Consider the following 24053-nt stretch of genomic DNA (forward strand, 5'->3'; position numbering starts at 1 on the left):
TTCATATGTTGATGATTTCCTTTGCCGTAGAGTTTTTTAGTTTGGTATGGTTTCGCTTACTGATTTTTGCTTTTGTTGGTCTCGCTTTTGTCGTTAAATCCAAAATATCATTGTCAAGATGAGTGTCAGAGAGTTTACCCCCTCTGTTTTCTTCCAGGAGTTTTATGGTCTCAGGTCCTATGTTCAAGTCTTCAACCCATTTGAGTTAATTTTTGTGTGTGGTGTAAGATAGTTGTCCAGTTTCATTCTTCACATGTGGCTGTCCAGTTTTCCCAGCACCATGTATTATAGAGATTGTCCTTCTGTATTGTATATTCTTGACTCCTTTGTTGTAAATTGATTGACCATGATGTGCAGGTTTATTCCGGGCTCTCTTCTATTGCTGTATGTGTCTGCTTTTGTGTCAGTACCATACTGTTTTGATTATGGCTTTTTAATGTAGTTTGAAATCAGGAAATGTGATATTTCTAGCCTTGTTCTTTTTCAAGATTGCTTTGGCCATTGGGAGTCCTCTGTGGCTCCCTACTAATTTTAGGATTGTTTTTTCTATTCTATGACAAATGCCTTTGGAATTTTGGTAGCGATTGTGTTGAATCTCTAGATTGCTTTGGGTAGTATGAACATTTAAACAGCATTCTTCCACTCTGTGAGCATGGAATGGCTCTACTTATTTATGTCATCTTCTGTTTCTTTCATCAGTGATTATAGTTTTTAGTGTACAGATTTTTCACTTCCTTGATTAAATTTATTCCTAGATATTTTATGCATTTAATGCAATTGTAAATGGGATTTCTAGAAATTTCTTCTTCTGACTTTTGATATTGATTTTGTATTCTACTTTACCAAATTCGTTGGTTAGTTCTACCAAGTGTGTGTGTAGTCATTAAGGATTTATATATGTAATACGTCATCTGTAAATAGACAGCTTTATTTCTTCCTTTCCGGTGTGAACACCTTTTGTTGTCTTGCATAACCGTTCTGGCTGGGACTTCCGGTACTGTGTTGGATGAAATTGGTGAGAGTTGGCGTCTTTGTGTTGCCCCCGATCTCAGAGGGAAAGCTTTCAGCTTTTATGTTGAGTATGATGTTAGCTGTGGGTTTATCACACATGACCTTTATTATGTCGATGTGTGTTCCCTCTATACACATTTTCTGAGAGTTTTTATCATGAATGGATATTGAATTTTTCCAAATGCTTTTTTGCATCTATTAAGATGATCATAAGATTTTTCTTCATTTTGTTAATGTAGAATATTACATGCTGATTGATTTGAGGGTGTTGAACTATCCTTGCATACCAAGAATAAATCCCACTTGATCATGCTGTATAATTTTTTTTAATGTATTGTTGTAATCAGTTTACTAATATTTTGTTGAGGATTTTTGCATCTATCTTCATCAGAGATATCGACTTGTAATTTCCTTATAATGTTCTTGTCTGGCTTTGGTACCACAGTAATGCTGGCCTGGTAAAATGAATTTGGAGGTTTTTCCTTTTTTTCTTTCTTTCTTTTCTTTTCTTTCTCTCTCTTTTTTTAAGAGTTTGAAAAGGATTGGTATTAATTCTTCTGTAAATGTTTGATAGAATTCAACAGTGAAGCCATCTGGTCCTGGACTTTTACTTATTAGCAGATGTTTGATTACTGAGTTAAACTCCTTAGCAGTAATTGGTCTATTTGTTTAGATTTTCTATATCTGCTAGATTCAGCCTTAGTAGGTTGTCTGTTTCTAGAAATTTATCCATTTCCTCTAGGTGGTCCAGTTTTTTGGCATCTAGTTGTTCATAGTAGTCTCTTATGATTCTTTGTATTTGTAATATCAGTTGTAATAGCTCCTCTTTCATTTCTAATTTTATTTATGAGTCTTCTCTCATTTTTTCTTGGTGAGTGGCATCTACTCTTTTCCATATAGATATGAAAAAAGTGAAATTGACTCCATCCCAAGCTTTAATTTGATGGCTTCTGATTAATCTAAGCCAATTATGCTAATTCCATACCCCCTACCAGAAATGGGTTTAGAAATAGACATGTGACCCGATTCTGTCTGGTGAGTAATATCCTGAGAGACCTCTGGGAAAGATCACCTCTCTTTAAGAAATAAAATAAAAGTAAAGGAAAATGATGCTATGCTGACTCCTAGAACCACTACATTTGAAAAATTTTTATTAACTTCATGTTACAATAAATATCATTTAATTTATAATTCAATAGATGGTTAAATATACATTCTTAAGGGAAGGGATTCAAGTATATTAAACCAAGACTGGTTTAATGATTTAAAAATTGCCAGTAGAGGATATATTTGGAAACAACAGAAATCCAACTATCAATTTTTTGTTGCTAGGTTTTTGTTTGTTTGTTTTGGAGGTATTTTGTTTTGTATTGTTTTGTTTCTAACAAATATGGATTTATATCGGGCACCAAGGAGCTAGGGACCTAGTGGTATTTCAGACACCCAGATTCTTTGTTTTTCTGCTTTTCCATCCTTCGCTCTTATTTTCTTGCTTGTTATTTCGTGGTTACAGGATGGCTGCTGCACCTCCAGGCAGGAGGATAGGGAGAGGCCAGCAGACAGAAGGGGCATCCCAAATCAGTCTGCCTGCACTTATCAGAAAACAAAAGCTTTCCCGGAAGCTCCACTCTGAAATCTGAGATATTGTTTTTTATTGGCTATTACCTGCAGGGTATTTATTTAACCTCTCTTCTTTTCTCAAGTGTAGCTTTCACTGTATGATTTCAGTAACTGCTATTTTTTGCATATGTTTTATAAACTGAAGTTAGTATGTTTGACCCACTACATAAGACATTTAATTTTCCTTTCAGAATTAGTACTTCTGAGCAAATGTGCAGATTTGTGCTGTTCCTACAAATTAATATTTTTCATTTGAACCAGGTGTTGTAATCATTTTTAAATGAGTTTTATAGTTTTTGTGTTAAGTTTTCTATTAGAACAGAAGACCTATTGAACATTTTAACTAAATCCCATTATAAGAAGTATAATATAAGCTATCTTTTTTCAGGGTCCCTCTTTTGAGAAAGATTCATAGTCCATTAAAAAGAAAAACTGAACAGTGTTTAAATTTAATATCTGGTATGGCATTCAGGATTCATCTACAAAGACTTAGCTATTCTTAAATTGTATACTGAACTCTGTTTCCTTACGTCCCCCTCCTGCCCCAACCTCTTTCCTATTCATAGACATGTTTATTCTCAGTCATTGAGGAAAACATTAAAAGGATGATTTAAGAGTGAAAGAAAATGTGGTTTCAAATTAACTGCTGGAGGTAGAGATGCGTGCTGCAGACAAGAGAGAGCCATACTTCAGAAGGAGTACAGACATAGAATAGAATGAGGCAGGGAGGGACCTCCTGATAATGGAGCTGGACTCAGATGGAATGTAGCCGTCAGCCTCTGCTGGTCTATGGGGTATAGGCCTTGATTCACAATGCACTTCGTTTAAGGATTCGGGATCTAGCATAGATGTGAAAAGTAGTTTCTGACACTGTTAAGCTGAATGCTAGTATAAGTTCATCTCAATAACTTAAGAAAATAAATGAATTTTTTATGTTTGTTTTACCTACTGTATTTTTACCTATGAGGGCTAGGGAGGCCACAGATCTAAGGGAGCAGATGCAGTATGTATGCTTCAGTATTATTTTAAAAGGAAAAACTAAATAAATATGTCATTTCACTAATATTTGTCACTCTCCTATTTTTATAATATGTAACAGGATCTGTCTTAGGATATGACTTTTATTTTTCCTGATCTTATTGTCCAGTAAGAGAGGAGCGGGAAACCAGATAGGTTATTTCTGTATCTGAACTGGGAAAGAAAACTCATTAGTAAATCTAATAGCTACATTGCCACACGTTTTTAATCCATTTTTTAAAAGTTATTTACAATTATTGTGGACTGTACTGCATGTTGAGGCTAATTGGAAACAGTGACCAGATTCTTAATCATTATCAGGAAACTGCATTCAGAGAATGAGAAGAACACCCCCACTGGACGAATTGCAGCCACCACCATATCAGGATGACAGTGGTTCTCCCCATCTCTCATGTACACCCTCAGAAATTGGGGACAGTAAATGTGAATTTTCCCACTGCAGCAACAGTCCAAGATGCTCATATAACAAGTGCCCAAGTGAAGGAAGCACAGGTCATGAAATAGAAAGTTTTCATAATAAAGGATATGAAGAAGATGTTCCAAGTGACAGCACTGCAGTCCTGAGCCCTGAAGTAAGTAAAAGCACGTAGATTTTTTAAATGAATGTTATTCGGAAGATGATTATCCTGTGCTTCTCTTCTTGGTAAGAAGATTTTATCACTGTCTTGTCCTTCGTGGCTTATGGTACCAGTTTCTATCCTAGATCTGATCTTTATCCAGGAGACTTATCAGGGGTGGCCCAACCATTATTCATCTCCCCTCCACAAAGGAAGATGGGTACCTAGAACGGAGAGCAGTACACAAGATGTTGAAAAATGATCTTCCCCCAAGTTTCAATCTCAAGATAGGTTTTTAAAAAAACATTTTATAGAAAACGTTTCGGAATTATTTACCTGTTTCTTTGATCTTGAGGTTCCTGTTTATGTTTCTGTCTTTTTAAATGTTATTTTATTTGGGCTATTTTTACTATGGGGAGGTTGCCCATTAATGCTTTACAAGTCTTTCAAAATAACATTTTTGCATTTTCATATCATAGAATATGGACGAGATAAGTCATGTTCAGTTTTACTAATGAAATTGAAATTCATGGCATCATGCATTCAGAGTGGTTGGTTGTGTTTTAAGTTATTTTCTTTTTTGGAGCAAAAAATATGAAAATGACAACAAAAATAAGGGTGTTACACTTTTGAAGTCTTTCATGTTCTAAAAAATTTATTTTAATCTTTAATGATAAAAATTATAAAAGTAATCTATAGGTTTTTATAAGGTAGTGTTTACTTTGAAATTTTTTTTTTTTTAGATTCTAAGTTTTTATAACTTTCGTCCCAGAGAGTACTTCATAAAACTGTAGTGTGTCAGTTTTATTACTAGGTGAATTTTCATTTACTGCCAAAATTAAATAATGGAGGGAGCGCTAGAAATAGAATTTCCGTAATTTTAAATTTATCTTTCATAATTCTAAAAACAGTTTTTATCTGTTTTTCTACTTTTCTACTATTTCTTGTATTATAATTTAGTATCTAACTTAGAAGAAAATTCTGCATTGGTATTGTAAGTTTAATAAATCGATATTTCATGATCTTTCACATAGACTGTTTCTCGGTGTTCTATATCTGAACACATTAGAGGCAGCTGTCTAGTAGGTTAGCAGACTATAAAGATAGTTAATAAGTTACTGGTGAAGCCTGGAATTTGGAATTAACAACAACAATAATAGCTATCACCAGTTGTGGCAGAAATTTTGCTGTGAACTTTACATAGCTCGTTTAATTCTAGCAACCTCGTCTTCAGGAAGTTACTATTTCTGTTTTACAAATGAATACATGAAGATTCAAATTGTTAAGCCATTTGCCCAAGTATAAGCAGTTCTTAAATGGTACAACTGTAATTCAAACCCAGGTCTGCCTGCCTACAAAATCAGTGCTCTTAACAACTACATTACTGCGATGCCATTGACCCCTTTCAGGTACACCACCAGGCAAGCTATCCCAGAGGACTCCTGGGCCAAATTAAGATGCTCAGATTATACTCTGCGAACACATGTGCATGTGTGTGTATATGTGCATACATGTGTGTTTTAATCAATTTCAAATTTAAAGTGAGACGATCAAGAAGAGGTAGGTTAACACACTTCAGTAGGATACCAGCAGTTACAGGTGGCAGAACCACACTGTATGAATCCTGGTTTACGTAATGCCCATATGTCCCATCTCATTCTTTCTGCTCCATTGCATTCCCCAATTATGGTGGTGTAACAAGAACCAGAGGCATGATTTGCACAGGTGCCTAGGGCCAAAAACATCTAACTTGTTTTATGGGAGAGAGGCAGGGGCAAGTACCCCTGGTCACCAGTAAAACTTGCCAGTTGGCCTTTTAAATAGCCATAGGTTTTATCTGCATTTCTTAAATAAAACACACGGGTGACAGAGCTGTTAGCCCAGAGATGACATGATCGTGTCTTGGGCTTTCCATTCCTTTTCATAGGAAATACTCATTTGTTATATCATATTTTCTATATATTCTGTCTTTAACATATCTTACAAGTTAGTGACTTAGTTACTGTCTATATTTAACACATCTTCAGAATTCTGCCTGTGTCTCTTATTTCCTTACTCATTATCTATAGTTAACACAGCCTGTGAGTTTTTGCCCGTATATCAGAAGCTGCTAACTTGCTATTTCTATTAACACTTCTTATGACTTTCCTCTACCCTGCTTGGTTTTGTGTCTTCTATAGCAGAATTGAATATATTCAAACAGTAGAGCAAATGCACAGTACACAAATACTTAGGTGCCGATAGCCTGTGTTAGTATAAAATTCACTCTTGTGTTTTTTTCAAGCTTATTTCACTTTTCACTTTTCCTTTAATACATATTAATCAGATACAATATTCTTATTTTCCTCTTGGTTTAATTCAGGGTATAGCTATCTTAGAGACTACCCACATACACTGTTGAACTGGGAGAGACCGAGGGTTCGGAAGAGTTCCATGACAAGGAGTTCAGAACCTCTGGTGTTGACCTGTTGCCAGCTGAAGATTATTCAAAACTTTGATTAAGACACCTTGAAAGGAAGGATGATTTTCTAATTGCCTATTTGCAGAATTCAAATATTAGATCACTCTCCAAAGGTCCCACTCTTTTAACCTTCAGTTTCATGAGAATTGTCAGAATGCCCAGGAAAACAAATTGAGGGGACCCCAAGAGAAACAAAACTCAGAAATAGCTGTCTAAAACCTTATGAAAATTTTTATTGTCTTAAAATCTTAGCTGTTCTGACTCTATTTTAGAAAATATTTAATTGAAAAATCAAAGCCATATAATTAATCATCTTTAATTACCATTATAAAGTGGCATGCATTAAAACATTTTTCTCTAAATATAAATTTTTTTTTTACAGAGTAGGAATATAGTTATCATGTTTAATCTTATTGCAGTGAAAAACAAGTCTCATATGAGACTTTGTTCCCTCTCTCAAGTATTGTTCTTCATTTGTCATCTTTTTTTTTTTTCATGTTACCAAGTGGGTCACCAGAGGTAGACATGTAAGATTTATAAGGTCAAGGACTTGTGTCTTTTTTATTTTTTTTGCTGCATCTCGCCTGGCATATAGTAGATATAATAGTGGACGTGTTAAGCTGCCATACCAAGGAGTCAAATGCAGTGGCTAAAACCACTAACAATGGTCCAGGGTGAGTAGGTGGCTTTGCTCTACAATATCAGTTGGGGCCCCGTTCCTTCTTTTCTTTCACTCTTCCCTCCCCTAGGGTTGTGCTCTAGTCCCCAGGGTCCATGCTGACCCACGCACCCTCTGTGTATCTGCTCTTCTGTGGGAACAGCAAGAGAGAGAGCAAGCCTGATCTGGATGCTTCATGCGTAACTTCTGTTTGCCTCCCACTGGCCAGAGCTGAGTCTCATAGTCATATCAACTATAAGGAAATTTTTTGAAGTATAGTCTCCTGTGAGGCAGTGTGTTTCTGGCTAAAACTCAGGTAGTTTTTCTGGGAAATGCCAAAACAGAAGTCTGGGAGTCAGGAGTCATGACTACTAGCACGCAGTAAATAAAGTTAAGAAAAATTTAGAAAATTATAAAATTGGTGTATATCGTAAAGTGAAAAATATTTAAGATTTGTTAAAATACTCGAAGGAGCAAATGGTATAGTTGGAGGGTCAGAAACCTGGGTTTGGCACTGTTGGTTTCTAGCTGAAACTTCTGTTACATTCCATATATTTACACTGGCAGGAATGAGAGACAACAATTACAGGCAAACTGGGTACAATTTCTTTTAATCTCATAATTAAAATGAACAGTTTTAGTCTTTCTTGAACTTCTGAAGTGTGTATTCTGCCATTTTCAACAGTACTTACTATTAGAAATAGTACGTAGTTTTAAATTCTGGTTAAAAATTAGAATAGTATATGTTATGGAAAATAAGTATTTGGCTGCAAATATTTTAAGGCCTTTGTTTTAAACTCTCATATTTCACATTTCAATTGATTTTTAAGCCTAAGTGTGTTTACATTCTATTACAAATTGGGGCATTTTAGAACAAACTTTGAAAGGGGGACTGTTTTTATTCAAATGCATAATACTTTAATTTATGTTCTCTTTTTCTCCAGCTAATGCTGAGATGTCAATTGCACTGTTTATAATGTTGAAAGTAAAATTTAGTAGTTTCTCACAAAAGAACAGAGATACACTTTGAAGTGTATATTTTCAGTTCTCATTATAGAAACATATCAAACTTTCTCAAAATTGTAACCGTGAACATCAAATTCTGTGTCTTTATGATAATTTTTTGAGTTTAACTTACCACTTATACTACCGTGGCCCTTGTAGAGTAGCTTCTGATTGTAGTTAACTGTTAATATTATTACTTATTTTGCAGTAACAAATCGAAACAGTTTTCACATCATTTTTCTAAAGAATTATCAGGTGGTTTTTTTTACATGCTACATTATGATAGAGTTAAAAACTGAAAACGTTTAAATTTGCTTTTCTTAGGACATATCAGCCCAAGGATCATCTTCGCAGCTTCCTAAACCTTTTGATCCTGAGCCAGAAGCTAAGTATGGCACACTGGATGTGACTTTTGACTATGACTCACAAGAACAGAAGCTTCTGGTAACGGTGACAGCTGTCACAGATATCCCAACATATAACAGGACAGGTGGCAACTCATGGCAAGTACACCTTGTTCTTCTCCCTATAAAGAAACAGAGGGCAAAAACCAGCATCCAGAGAGGACCATGCCCTGTCTTCACAGAAACATTCAAATTTAATCATGTCGAATCTGAGATGATTGGAAATTATGCAGTTCGGTTTAGACTGTATGGTGTACATCGCATGAAAAAAGAAAAGATTGTGGGGGAAAAGATTTTTTATTTAACAAAATTGAATCTTCAAGGGAAAATGTCATTACCTGTGATATTGGAACCTTCTTACAGTCATTCTGTGAGTATCTGATCAAATAGCCTTAATACAGTTTTAGTTCATGGTATATAATATGCACTATTTTAAAAAATCTATCATAAACCCAACAACTTTTTCAGTCTATTTCTTACATAGTAGTCATACCTTTACAAAGTTTCTAAGCCCTGGCTAGGTAGATATAATTTTTCTCATCTGTAGTGACCCTTGAAGATTATATGATTTATTTTATGTATTTTATTTTATCCTGTACAGAATCTAGCCCAGTGTCTTAAACATTTATTCCTTTGTTAAACATTTATTAGATGATTGACTATGACATCATCTGAACTCCTTATAGAATTTACCGTTTTCTTTCCATGTTAAAACAAGGTGATAATATTAAGGACGATCTATATCTTCCTGGATATGCTGCAGAAACTATTTGCTCTCATAGAATGTGTTCTGCCTGAGACATGTTTTTGAGCTTTTAAATGTATACGCATAAGTTCAAGGTTAGAATCTCATAGAACTTACTCCACACAGCATTTGTTCTTTAGGCGCTTCATTCACAGTAGAACCATATCATTTTAGCTAATGATCACTCAGAGCAAATAGCGAGAAAGTTTAAAAATCATATTTACAACGGCAGAATATACAGTTTGTCTTTTTACATCTGAAAAACTGCCTACAATTTTTTCTCTCCTGATAAACTCCCGATATCATTTTTTTAGAAAGGCATTTTCTGAACATGTCAATTCTGAAATTTAACATTATACTAAGTTATCAACTTTCCCAGTGATGGCTAATATCCTACAAACCCAGAGGGATATACTGTATTATCACCTTTTGGTCTTAAAATTTTTAAACATTGGAAGTGTTTGTGGCAGACAACTTGTCTCTTTAGTTACATAGGTCCATAAGTAGGAAGAATTTTCCCCAGGAGTTGTACTTAATGAATTACATCAATAGCTATATCCTCACCATATTTAGATAAGATTTTTGACTTTGACGTAATGAGGTGTAGATTCTAGTGTTGGGACTTTTTACTTCGAACTTATAATATAATAGAATGAGACTTTTAGGAGCCTTGAGGTGGGGCGAATACATTTTACATGTGGGTTGAATGTAACCCATTCAACCAGGGGTCCGGGGCACAGACTGGCGGGCAGAATTCTGAGACAGCCCCCATGACTTCTTTCCTTGGTATTACTCCTGTGACTATGTTCTGTTACAGGGCAAAGGGATTTTGAAGATGTATTTAAGGTTACTAATCAGTTGACGTTAAGGTGATATATCATCTGCATGGGCCTAACCTAGTTACATGAACCCTTTAAAAGAAAAGAGGTTTTGCTGATTGGTAGCAGAAAAAAAATAAATATAAAGCATGAGAGGGATTCAGCGTGAAGTTCTCTGGTGTTGAGCCGGAGAGGCCTGTGGTAGAAGAACCTGCGAGCAGCCTCTAGGAGCTGAGATGGAGGCCTCTGAGAGCTCTGACCACCTGCCAGCAAGAATGCAGGACCTCAGTCCTGCAGCTGCAAGAAACTGAATTTGGCCCTACACCTGAATGAACTTGGAAGAAGGGTCTTCCCCAGATCCTACAGATAAGAGCCCAGCTGAGCCATCCCCTTGAACTCAGCCTTATGAGATTCCTAGCAAAGAACCCAGTTGAACCCACCTAGACTTCTGACGTACAGAAACCATGAGATTATAAATGGGTATTTTAAAACCTACTAAGTTTGTGGTAACTTGTTACACATTAATAGAAAACTAATATAGCCCACAGAGCCTAAAGTATTACTATCTAGCCCTTTACAGAAAATGTTTGCTGACCTCTCCTCTAGACAAGTAGGAATTGAAATTGAAAATTATATGTGCGTATGATTTCTTTAGTTGAGGTGCATACTCATATAGTCAGATAACACTCTGTAAGTCTGCTTTCATCGTGGTGGGATATTCTTTACCAATTCATGAAGTTTTCAGTAAATACCCTTATATAACTATAAACACATGCAAATCAAATCTGCAGGTATTCCCTGTTTGCAACCTAATTATTCCCCTTTTATTCCTCTTCGTAACTGTTTCCTTAGCATAGATGTATTAACTTAGAAAAACATCATTTATTTAGAAAATAATATCTCTGTGAAGAAATATTTACATAAAGTTCAATTATTTTATTTTTCTTAAATTTATATAAAGTAAAATAGATATTTTAAAGAACTGGTTTGATCTCATTTTTTATAAAAATATTTCTACTCCTATTTCTGTGCGTATTTGTAGAATATCTGCAAAATGTTTACCTAATAACAATTTATGGATGGTAAAGTTTAAGGTGATTTTTTTACTTATATATTTGTTTACTTCTGTATTATTTGCATTATTTATGATAATTATTTGTTAGTTTAAAGAAAAAATAGAGAGTTAGGAAGGGTCAGGGAATTTGGCCTCTGGTCACTGTGGCAAGGATGAATAAACAGATGTGTTTCTAGCTACAGGGTAAGCAAAGGGGTGAGAGAAAGGACAAGGCCTAGTGGAAAACTTAAGTTTCCTTAAGTTCTAATGATAGCATGTACTTAATATGTTCCGAGATGTCTATATTTCATTAAATTCAATTCCATTTTATCGTTGTACGTGACACATAGAGTTATGGGGAGTAGACATGGGAGTGGATGGGATAGGCTCCGGAGTGAGAAGAGAAGGTCCTCAGGAGCTCCTAGATTTAAAGGTTGGAGAAAGGAGAAGTAAGGTAGGAAGAGAGAGGTAGTAAAATAGCACAAAAGCCAAGAATGAAGTTATGGAGGAAGGTATCATCAGCTTTGTCAAGTGCTGTCAACGGGCCAGTAATCTGAGTAGTGAGAACTACCCCTTGCATTTAGGATATGGAGGTAATAGGGAGCCTTGGAGGGACTAGCTTTAGTGGAGTAGAGAGGCCAGAATCTGAAATAGAGTGGCAATCATGTAGACAACTTTCCCACCAAGTTTGGCTGTGAAAATAGAAAGAGGGGGACAGTATTTGGAAAGTGGGGATTCAGGAAAGATGTTTTTGAGGTTGAGGCTTGGGCATTTTTAAATACGAATGCAAATGATGTAACACAAAGATAGAGTGTAAGATACAGGAGAGTTAATTGAAGAAAGGAATGAATTCATGTGTCTTACATGAACAGAGAAGTAAAAATGTTTTCAAGGTGTTTATTTAAATTGTGGACCATGAAATCTAAGTGGAGTAAAGAGAGAAGCGAAGCTGGAAATGGACCGATAGGAGGAAGAAGAAAGGTTAGTGTACTGAATGCCCAGGGATATCAAAGAACAGCTAGGAGGGGAGTAGTTGAGCAAGAAATGTGGAAGGATGGGGACTGTGGTTAGAAAGGAGAATGTTTTCACCTAATGTGATTTGATGACCAGGGTCCAGAGTGATGGTAAGAATGGACATCTGGGATAGAGTAATGGTAAAAATCACTGGAGGTACAACTTTTGAAAAAACAGCAGAGAACTTTGTTTCCTGACCCTGAAGCTTTTCAAATATAAGGGAATAATCAGGATGAAAAGTCTACAGAGGATGGTGTATCTTTAGGGAAGAATTGTGTTTCAACAAAAGCAAGATGTTGGGGTTTTTGAAAAGAAACTAAAGTTCTGGAGTTTATCATAGATCGGGAGTACCAAAAAGCATATTGAAAAGATTCTGAAAAGGAGAGTAATGAAAGTTTGTCTTGGTGAAGAAGTACAGAGAACAGAATAAACATTAAAGTAAAGAAATGGCCAGTATCAGGAATTGGCCTTCATTTACATGATACCAAAATGTCATTGGTATTTTGATAGGGATCGCATTGAAACTGCAGATTGCTTTAGGTATTGTGGTCATTTTAACAATATTAATTCTTTCAATCCATGAACATGGTATACTTCTCTCATTTATTCATGTCCTCTTCGGTTTCTTTCTTCAGTGTCATAATTTTCAGAGTACAGTCTTTCACCTTCTTCATTAAATTTGTCCCTAGATATTTTATTCTTTTTGATGCAATTGTAAATGGGATTGTTTTCTTAATTTCTCCTTCTGATTGTTATTAGTGTATTGGAACTTGACGGATTTCTTTATATTAATTTCGTATACTGCTACTTTGCTGAATTCTTTTATTAATTTTTGGTGGATTCTTTAGAGTTTTCTATATATAGTATTTCATCTGCAAATAGTGACAGTTTTACTTCTTTCCCATTTGGATGCCTTTTATTTCTTGTTTGATTGCTGTGGCTAGGACTTCCTATTCTGTACTGAATATAGTGGTGAGAATGGGTATCCAGATGTCAATACCAATCATAATTTGAGTCTATTAGAATCTCAGATTTCACTTAAATTCTAATTTAAATCCCACCTTTATAGAAATTTGTTTGATTATTTCAAATATAACTTAGATTAGTTGATCTTATCTATCTTTGAGTGAGTGCGTATGGTACGATACATGTTATTTCTGAGTTATTGCTTCTTGTGCTTGTTTTTGCAGCTAGTCTTTTTTTTCTTTCTGTCAAACTTGTTTTATGTCTTCCTTCTAGATTGTAAACTCTTTGAGACTAGAGACTGTGTGTTTTACTTATATGGTATTTTTCATAGAACCTAGAACACAGATGTTCAGTGAACTCCTGTTAAATTGATTCATCAATGTGTTCAGATAAACCTGATCATTTAAAATTTTTTTCAACAGTTTCTTTTTGCATTTTTAAAAATTGTATTAGTTTCAAGTATATCATACATTGGTTAGACATTTATGTAGTTTATAATATGATCTCCCTAATTGCTCTTTTTCTCCTCTGGCTCTCCACCTAGCCGTTACATTGATGCTAACTGCATTCCCTATGCTGTGCTCCCCATCCCCATGACCATCTATTAACTACTAATTTGTACTTCTTTAACCTTTCACCCCATTCTCCCAACCCCCCAACATCCCTCCCCTCTGGCCAACCCCAGATTGTCTTCTGTATTTGTGAGTCTGTTTTTGATTAGTTCATTCTTTTTGTTCCTCAGATTCCACATATAAGTGAAATCAAATGGTATTTATCCTTCTCTGTCTGACTTATTTCACTCAGCGTAATAACCTCAGGTCCATCCGTGTCGTTGCAAATGGTAGGATTTCATTTTTTTAATGGCCGAGTAATATTCTGTTGTATATAGGAACCCAAACTTCTTTATCCAGTCGTCTGTTGATGGGATTTAGGTTGCTTCTGTTGCTTGGCTGTTGTAAATTGTGCTGCCATGAACATAGTGGTGCATAGATCTTTATGAAATATTGTTTTGGTTTTCACTTTAAATTCTTATTAAGTTTTACATAACATTATTATGTGATAGGTACCAGTATCTTTAAAATAACCTTGTTAAGAATCCTTTTTGACCAAGAATCAAGTAAGTATGCATCTCAAGGTAATTGAATAGGAACCCATCAGGAATCATTTTATTTTTAAATAATAATGGATTAATTAGGGACATATATGCTTATATAATTTTTCACTCAAGACTATAATGATCAAGTTCTTCAAAACTCACCAATCTTCTTTTAGTTACTTGTAATTTCAGCCTTTAATTTCTAAAATCCCTGTGTCTCAAAAATATCCTATTTTTATGTTACTAGATTGAATTAATTTAGTTTGATATTTGTACTATTTTTAAGAGAGGTAAGTTATTTATATCTATAATTGAAACATACATCCCTCTAAAAGTCATACTTTAGGCTATGTTATTCACAAATGCCTTTAAAAACTTAGCTTCACCTATTTCAGTATTCGCTGTAATTAACATACTACCATTATCAATAAAAATCTACATTTTCTAAATGTAGATTACACTTCATCATAAAGCAATTTAAAATAAATACTTCTTGATAAACTAATGATCACAGTTAAAAATCACATGAAGGAGAAGGCTGCACGTGTGCAATTTAGTTCCCTAGATGACAACAGTAATGTGAGTCATGGCTCATGTTAGTGTAAAACTAGTTACAGACCTGTTTAGAGACAGTTATTCAAAGAGAAATTAAGTGAGTATATGTTATTAGTAGAGAGGAATAACTAGTCTCACAAGAAGACTTATTATCAGATAAATCTTCCAGTGAAAGGGAGAAGCTAAATTAGCATAAAAGGAAGTTTTTGTTTGGATTAGATTCTTAGTTCACAAGATAAAAAGAAGTCAACTTGAAATGTTAAGTCTGAAAAAAATTTGAAAATACAGGAAAAATGAGAAAAGTAAAGTTTTTGTGATTAAAACTTTTTTTTTTAATATTTAGCGTATGGACCAGAAAACATCAAGGAACCTACTAGGATTCATTTAATTCAGCTGCCCAGCTGCTTTAACTGTAGGCCGCCAAGGACCACTGTACACCTCATTCTCATTTCGTGTGTATTACTTTTTCAAAAATAAACCAGAAAATTAAAGAATAAGCTTAAAGTACAGGTATTTTTTTTTCTCCTGCTATATTTTATTTTATGCAGTTAACTTTTCAAAGATACTGATTTCAGTTGGTTATAATACTGATGAGAGAGATGAACAAAAACTTTGCAGTAAGTACTATTTGATCATTTTAGACTGGAGTAAAGATTATGACAGGTAAATTTGGGTCCAAGTGAGCAGCCTATTCTATAATTAAGGACATTCTAAAATATATAAAATAGAACAAGAAGGGGTTAAATAGTGTTTTTACAGAAACATTATAGGGAGATATATAATATTCAAATTCTAAATATTGACTGCTATTTAAAAGTTATTCCTTGGAAGATGTAGATGGTGAACATCCTGAATGCATGCCTTCATTATGACAAACAGCTGTGAAATTATATATATATTTTTACTTTAAAGAAGCACTGTATTACATTACCATGAGCAATTACCTTCTGGATCATTTCACAATAATAAGATAGTTGCATCCACTGTGCTTCTTGTTTATCTTACCATTTGGCGGGTAGATGATAATTAATGAACAATAACATCGAATGAGGTTGTTCTGGAGGTCTACCCTTTACAGTAAGAGAAATAGCAAAGAGAAACAACATTTTATTTTTTCTTGTCATTTTTTCCCATCACATTTATATTAAATAGGGATTTTTCACATTTAAAGTCTTGAAAGATAATTTAAAATAGGTTCTTCACTGAAGAATTATTAAAGTGTACTAGTTTTTAAAATGTATTTTATCAGAATATATTTTATAAACCAACCAACAGTATTGATAGTGCTTATACTCTTTTCACCTGAATTAATAATAATGTCTTCCATGACATATATTTTGAGTTCAGCAGGGTTTAATGCTTCTTTTGCAGAGTAATGCCTCTTTAGACATGCAGTGAGAATTTGAAGAGAACTGATAAATACTAATTACAAAATTTTTTTTTCTTTAGATAACTTGAAATTTAGAAAAGACAGTTTTACACGTGATTCACTGTGTTCTTATGGTAGACTGAGCTTAAGAAATACTGAAAACAGAACATTGTAAATAGGTAAGATATATCTGTAAAAACAAGGACAAGCCTCGGACAAAGGAACTTAATTTTTTAAAATTAAAATTGAAGGAAATCTTTTATTAGTGAGATTTTAGTCTCCTCTTCACATTTGTTCTATGGATGCTGTAGTGACATGTGGTGAGCCAGAAAAAATATCTTTTTGAAAGTTACATTTTATTTTACTCTATTCAAGGCAAAGAATAATTCTGGTCACAAAATGAGTGTACATGATAACCCTTTATATGAATTCCTGATGCTGTTTATGTTAAGCGGATAGAGTTAAGCGATTTCTGTCACTGAAAATGAGCATAGCCCTGCAAGTACCATGTGGTGTGCTCATTCACTCCCAGGAGCTCCTGTCTTAGCAAAATACATTTTTAGGCGTTGAGCATGCAGAGATGTTTTGCTGAAAAGGCTAATTCTTCATAGTACACTTATTAGCAATTGGGATAGTAATGCCACTTGGCCTGAGGACATCAGGTCCTTGAATAACGCCGTTTTGTTTAGCATCATTTTGTTGTAACATTGATGAGATACTCTGGGAACTTAACTCTTGTTTATATAAATTAACCTATGGTAAAATTGGTTTTGTTATATGTTGGTGGGCTTAAAGTCGCAGAATCTATCAACAGTGTTAAAAGTGAGGACTTAACTGTACTTCACAAGGTCATGATGATTAAATGCGATAAGGTATGTGAAAATCTTTGTAGAATAGAAATATTGTTATCTGAATTAAAATAGGCATCCTTAATTTAATTTGAATTATTCTACCATAATTTATTGTTTTATAGTTTAAAGATATTCTCTAGTCTTAAAAAACATAATGATTTTTGTCTTTCCTTTACGTCATAGAATTGTTTACATAGGCTTACCTATTTATAATCTTATCTATTTACAATGTTCTTTTTATTAATCTGTCACTGGGGCAACTGATGCTTAGAATGGTGTTAGTTACATTTTTTCTAGTACAAAAAGCTAGAACAGCTTATAGAAACTGAGACTTAGTGGGGCATATAGATTTTTAATTATCTAATGTCAAAATAAAATTATTTATATAACCAAAGTTATATATCTCTTAATATTCTACAATAAAAATTAAAGTGAACTACTTCAACTTTAATTTGGCTCATTTTTAAAGGAACAAGATACCATTTAGTTCATGGAGAACAGCATATAGTATAAGTACATTTTTCTTATCAGGCAATTTATTTGGAGGGTATATTTCTTCTTGAAATGAAAACTGATATTGTTCCTTACTTAAGTTGTGTTCAAGTTATAAAAATGGTTTCTTTATACCAACTAACTTGTGATTTGTCATAAAAGATTAAGTGATTACTAGATAATGGAAACTACAATTTTAATGGTGAAAGTATTAGACTTTCAAGACCAAGTTTATATTTGCGTTTGGGAGCGTTAGTGTTGGGAATATCTACAGCCTCTGCTTTCACATCTTGGTTTCCCGCTTCTTCTTAACTGTTTGTCCTTAGGTACATAATCAACCTCTCTGTTCATTTTCTTCATTTGTAAAAGGAGATGAAACAATAATGGCTGCCTCATAAAATTTTTGTGAGGGTTAAAGGAGATAATCTATGTAAACAATTTGGAATCTCTCTGGCACAGAATAGGAACGTGGTAAATATTAACTAATGTTGTTTATTTGGTCTTACTCATGTGTGAATAAATTTAGTGTTCTAAAGTAATCTTAGGTGCTACTCCATAAGTAATAATCACTACAATGTGATTTTCAAGTTTCAAAATCGAAGGAACATAGCAATCTGGAAAAGAGCAAAAGCATTTAATCCAACAGTACAAAAAGTGTTTATTCCAGCAATACAGGCATCTAGTAAAATAACTTTTTTCAGGAACTAAATATAATTCAGGCCTTGAATGTTTTTAAAATTTAACTTTATAGAAATATATTTTGAGTAATATTAAGAAGTCTGAATTATAAATATTCTTTTATTAGTTTCAAGTATACAGTACAGAGGTTATAAATACCTAACCAGTGTACTGTATGTACTATATACTTGAAACTTTTAAGGTAGTGTAGTTTTATTATTATTTTCAGGAATGGAGAGTAACTCATATTACGTTAGCAAAGTGTAGTAGGCAGCTTAAGCTAGGTTATTCGGAGATAACAGCCTTGAAACTTTTAATGGCTTATGAACAACAAAGATTTCTTTTTACTTGCGCTGCATGTCCACTGTGGGTCTGTTCCATGCTGTCTTCTCTCTGGGATTCAAACTGATAGTGGAGGTTCTTTCTGAAACTTTGCTGGTTGTCAGACAGAGGACGTAGCAAACCGATCCTCGTCTCTTACAGTTTCAGCCCAAAATTGACATGTGCCACTTCCCCTGACATTTTGTTGTCTAAAGCAGGGGTTGGCAAACTTTCTCTATATAGTGTAAGAGTTGATTTTTTTGGGGGGGGGAGGGCTTTGCAGGCCAAATACGGTCTCCGTCGCATATTCCTTTTTTTTTTGTCCTGTTCTTCCCCCCAGTATAAAACCATTCTTAGCTGTTCTAAAAAAACAGGCCACAAGTAACATTCAGATCAAGTGTGTAGTTTGCAGACTTGTGGTCTAAAGCAAATCATGTGATGTCAACAGTGAGGGGCAGTGAATAATTGTGAAGGTGATTCCATACAGAGAATCGGCTAAGACTAATATCTGTAGATTAACACTGTTTGCAATTTGCATAGCAGTAGTTTGTAAGTTTTGTTTTTATTGTGTAAAAATGTGCTCTCTCGGAGCAAACATTCTCTTTTAAATCACATTTAAGTCATAAATTTGCACAGCAAAGTCTTTTCTAAATACTTAGCCTTTTCCAGGGATCATGATTTCACAATCCAGGTTCTTAATTTATAAAAATATTATTGGACTTTAAAAACTTAGATAGATGACAGATCTTAGTGTAGAGTAAACCAGTTCGCCTGAACTGGCACTACCAGTAGGAAATGCAGGGAATGATTTGTTTATCTTACAATTAAAGGTAGTAGATTAACCTCATGCATTTATTTCCTCTCCTTTTTGTAACCTCCACTAAAGCGATAATGTCATAGTTTATAGAAACAAATACACACATATGTACAGATTCACATGTATACCCACAAGGTCAAGGGGAACTGGAACGAGGGCATTAGCAGATGCGAGAGATCAGTTTCTGGGAGACAGCGTGGACGGATGGTGGCACCTGATTCAGCAGACTGGAGGAAAGCTAATAAAAAGTGCATGCAGGGAAAGGAGAGAACTGCTCTGCCCTGCAGGACTGTACGTATTTCCGTCCTGTGGTGGACAGCATAAGTTGGAGTTTAAAGTGAGAGTCACTAAAAGTCTAGCTGTCGTATATCCATCTAGCATGAAGAATAGTGTCAGGCTCGTAACTAGACCTTGGCCAGTAAATATCATAGGTTTCTTCTCTGGAAAAACTCAATAATTCCAAAGGAAGACCACCTCATACCAATATTTAGGCTTCTCCAAGGAAATTGCCCAGTCCCCATGTAATCACATTTATGCTGATCAGTGAACAAACACACTGTTTTAAGTGTATGGTTTTGGATCACTTTTCAGTGATACATTCTTAAATATGAACATGTAGTCACAGCTCAGGAGACACTAATGGGAAACTTCCAAGAGGAAAGATAAAACCCAGGGTAAGCAAACAAAAAAATTTACCCTCCAGAAAGAGTAAAATGCAGAGATGAGAATAAAATTAAAAATTACTTCTAATTAGTTACTTTCAGAAAGATTTGATAAGATTCTATCTACATTTCTTCTTTAAGAGCAAATTCCCTAAAAAAGGAACAATCATAGAAAGAAGGGCTTTTGTAAATTACAGATAGAGTTGCCAAAATAAAGCATGTAGTAGAAGTGTCAGAGCAGGGATTGGCAAATTATGACCCATGGGCCAAATCTAGCTTGCCACCTGTTTCTGTAAATAAAGTTTTATTGCAACACAGCCATGTCCATTTGTTCACATATTGTCTATGACTGCTTTTGTACTACAGCAGCAGAGTGAGTTGTGACGAGTGAGATCATATAGGTCGTGAAGCCAAAAATATTTACTATCTGGCCCTTTACAGAAAAAGTTTGCTAACCCCTTAGTTAAAAGATAGAAATGAGAAAAATCTCCAGAAATAGAAAAATAGAGTAGAAAAATATAAATGTAAAGACTAAAAAAGGATCAGACACTTAGAAAACCTAGGAGGATTTGACATATGACTAAAAAGTGATTTATAATGAAAACAGGGAAGGGAGTTGTATTAAAATACAAAAAATAAAATAAAATAAAAGTGCCAAAGCTAAAGGGCTTGAATGTTCATATAAAGGACCTGAATAGTAAATGAAAAAGGCCAGACTTAGACACATCATTGTGAAATTTCAGAATACCAAGGATAAAAAGAAGATCCTAAAAGTTGTCTGGTAACATAAAAATGAATGAAAATCAGAATGGCCTCAGAATTCTCAACTAGAAAGCTAGATGCCAGAAGACAGTGACGCTAAGGCTTCAAAATTGCAAAGGTACAGTTATTTCACTATAAAAAATGTTTTATATGTTTTTTTCTCCTTAAATCCTCATCACAACCCTATTAGGTATACTTCTTATCCTCATTTTACAGATGAGAAAAATGACCTTTAGTGACTATCCCAAAGCCACTGCCTTACAGTGACTTGGCAATCTTTTTTTTTTTTAGTGTTTTTATTTTTTATTTTTTGAAATTAAGTTTATTGCGGTAACATTGGTTAATACAATTATATAATTTTCAGGCGTACATTATAATTTGACATCTGTTACCACCCAAAGTCCAGTTTCTTTCAGCTACCATATATTTGATCCCCTTCACCCACTTTACCCTCCTCCTATCTCTTTATATTTGACCCCCTTTAACGGTCTCCCTCTCCCTTCCTCCCCAACCCCCTACCCTCTGGTAACCACTAGTCCATTGTCCATGTCCCTGAGTCTCTGTTTGTTTGTCCCGTTCATTTGTTGCTTTTATGTTTATATCCCACATATAAGTGATATCATGTGATTTTCAACTTTTTCTGGCTGGCTTATTTTGCTTAGCATGATTATCTCGAGGTGCATCCATGTTGTCACAAATGGCAGTATTTCATCTCTTCCTATGGCTGAGTAATATTCCATTGTATATATGTACCACAGCTTCTTTAGCCAGTCATCTATCATAGGACACTTCGGTTGCTTCCATGTCCTGGCCACTGTGAATAATGCTGCTATGAACATTGGTGTGCAAATACCTGTTTGGATATGAGTGTTCAAGTCTTTGGGATAAATACCCAGTAGAGGGATTGCTGGATCATATGGTAGATCAATTCTTAGTTTTTTGAGGACCCTCCATACTATTTTCTGTAGTGGCTGCACCAGTTTGCAGTCCCACCAGCGGCATATGACTTGGCAATCTGTAGTATTCCCAAACCCTTCTAGTTTCTTTCCTGTACTTCAGAAGAGTACATTTCCCAGATTCCCTAGAGTTCTGAATGTTAATCAAGTTCTACCAATTAAATGCATTCATGCATGATTCGCAAGGTGAAAAGTGAAGCAGAAGCCATCCTCCTTCTGTTTCAGGGTAGGCAAGTTCAAGGAAAGATGTTTTTCCCCCTCCAGCAACATTCTAATCGCTAGTTTCCGGCTTCATGGATGCCAAGAGGTGATTGCAATGGCAATGATGATTTCCTGATCCCTTGATCAAACTAAAATAATTGTTTTTTAGCTCATTATTTTAATATCTCCCCACCTTCTTAGTAAATGTAGTAACTCCTTTGGTGGGTCAGTTTTTCAGTGTTCCAGGAGTCATTCCTGCAGACCCAGCCTAGGCCCTGCTCTTCCAGCTCTTCCAACAAATTTGTAAGCATCTAATTTCTGAATTAACTCTCTTCTGCCTGAAACGGTTTCTGTTTCCTTCACTGAACCCTGACTGACACAGTTCACAGTAAAGGCTTAGTGTTAGCATTGGAATAAGAGATCTGAGATTTTTAAAAATTTTAAATTTATATCCAGGTACTCCAGTTATAACTAGGGTTTGATTCTAGCTAAGATTATTTTTAACATGTAATTTATGAGAATAATTTCATTAGTAAAAGAGGAAAAAGAAAAGCAACATTCACTTACGTTCTTCTATTAGAATAGTACTTCCTTGTGTTGGGTACAATTTTAAGCACTTGATGTATATTAACCCATTTAATCCTCACCTCTGTTAATAGATATTTAGCCTTAATTTATAGCTGAGAAAGCAGGCATAGAAAGGCTAACTGAATTGCCCAGGATCACACACCTAATAAGCAACAGAGTAGAGATTTAAATCCACCTGTCTCCATAGTCTGTGCTTTTAACTAGTCTGTAGTTTATCATTATACATAATATGCCTAAATTTGACCTAAAAGAGGATTGGATTTGTCTAGGAATGGTGATAGGACCAACTTTAAACTATGAAAATATCTTTATTCCTATGTAATTTGTTTTTATTAGATATTAAAAATTCAGAATCTCTGAAATGTCAAGATTGTGATTTTTAGAGAAAAAAAGATACGATGTAAAATAGATCCAGAAATGAAAACGAAAATTGCTTTTTTATAATCAACACTGCTATCCTGCTGAGAATATAACCAAAACAATTTCATGAAGAGCGTTGGATTCCCTCTTTGCTGCTGTGTACCATTTCTTTTTAAATTTTGTTTTGGAGTTGTTACATTTCTTGGGTGTTATTTCTTTCTGTAGCTTTTATGATTCTGAACCCTAGACTATATCCTGAAGTATGTTAACTCATTAACAATCCTAAAATCTCACAACTCAGATCAATTTAACAGTTTGCTAAATTGTGTTGGTTACATATATAAAAGTAGAGGCGTTTGATGGTGTTATGTTCTTAGTGAATGGCATTCTCAAAACAGTGATTTGAATGTTTAAAATGGGAAAGATGATAAAGTTTTCATCTGTTTTCTATATTTCATCAGATCTTTTCATATTTTATTATCTTTGATTTCCTTTTCAAATATTTAGCAATGTATGTTCTTTGGACATTAAAAACATAAGGGAGAAGGGGTAGAATTATAAAGTGTCCACGAAATGATAGTAAAAATATGGTTTCCTTTTTAGATAATCCCACACCCTCATTTAAATAACTGAAATTACCCATGAAAAGCCAGAGATTACATTGGGTAAATAGTTGCATCATTTAAGATTCTATCAGTTTCAGTTGAATGCACACCAACCCAAAACAGCTTGAACAATATGGAAGATCCAGAGAGTAGCTCTGTCTTCAGGCATGGCTTGATCCAGCGATTCAGTATCTCTAACGTCCAATTTTCTCTCTCTACTTTTTTCCCCCACCGCATCTGTGTACCAACTTCATAATCAAGGTTCCACGTGGTGGCTCTCTTCAAACTTTGTGTGCCTCACTAGGTTACCTGCCCCTCCCGGAATCCATCACTGTGGCTACAAGGATGGGCTGCACTGATTAACTTAAGCTGGGCGGTGGGTCATCTCC

At 34.7% G+C, this 24053-nt stretch overlaps 1 protein-coding gene across 4 annotated transcripts in view; it reads left to right on the forward strand.

Moving 5' to 3' along the window:
- SYT14 (synaptotagmin 14) overlaps positions 1 to 24053 on the forward strand; it is a 174673-nt gene that overhangs the window by 113037 nt on the left and 37583 nt on the right. For all 4 annotated transcript variants that reach the window (XM_016158562.2, XM_016158565.2, XM_036234468.1 and 1 more), the window contains 2 exons: positions 3970 to 4241; positions 8675 to 9124. In XM_016158562.2, the coding sequence (XP_016014048.1) occupies positions 3970 to 4241; positions 8675 to 9124 (722 nt within the window). The remainder of the gene's footprint in view (positions 1 to 3969; positions 4242 to 8674; positions 9125 to 24053) is intronic.

This window comes from Rousettus aegyptiacus, unplaced genomic scaffold (assembly GCF_014176215.1).
Source record: "Rousettus aegyptiacus isolate mRouAeg1 unplaced genomic scaffold, mRouAeg1.p scaffold_m13_p_17, whole genome shotgun sequence".
NCBI classification, from domain to species: Eukaryota; Metazoa; Chordata; class Mammalia; order Chiroptera; family Pteropodidae; genus Rousettus; species Rousettus aegyptiacus.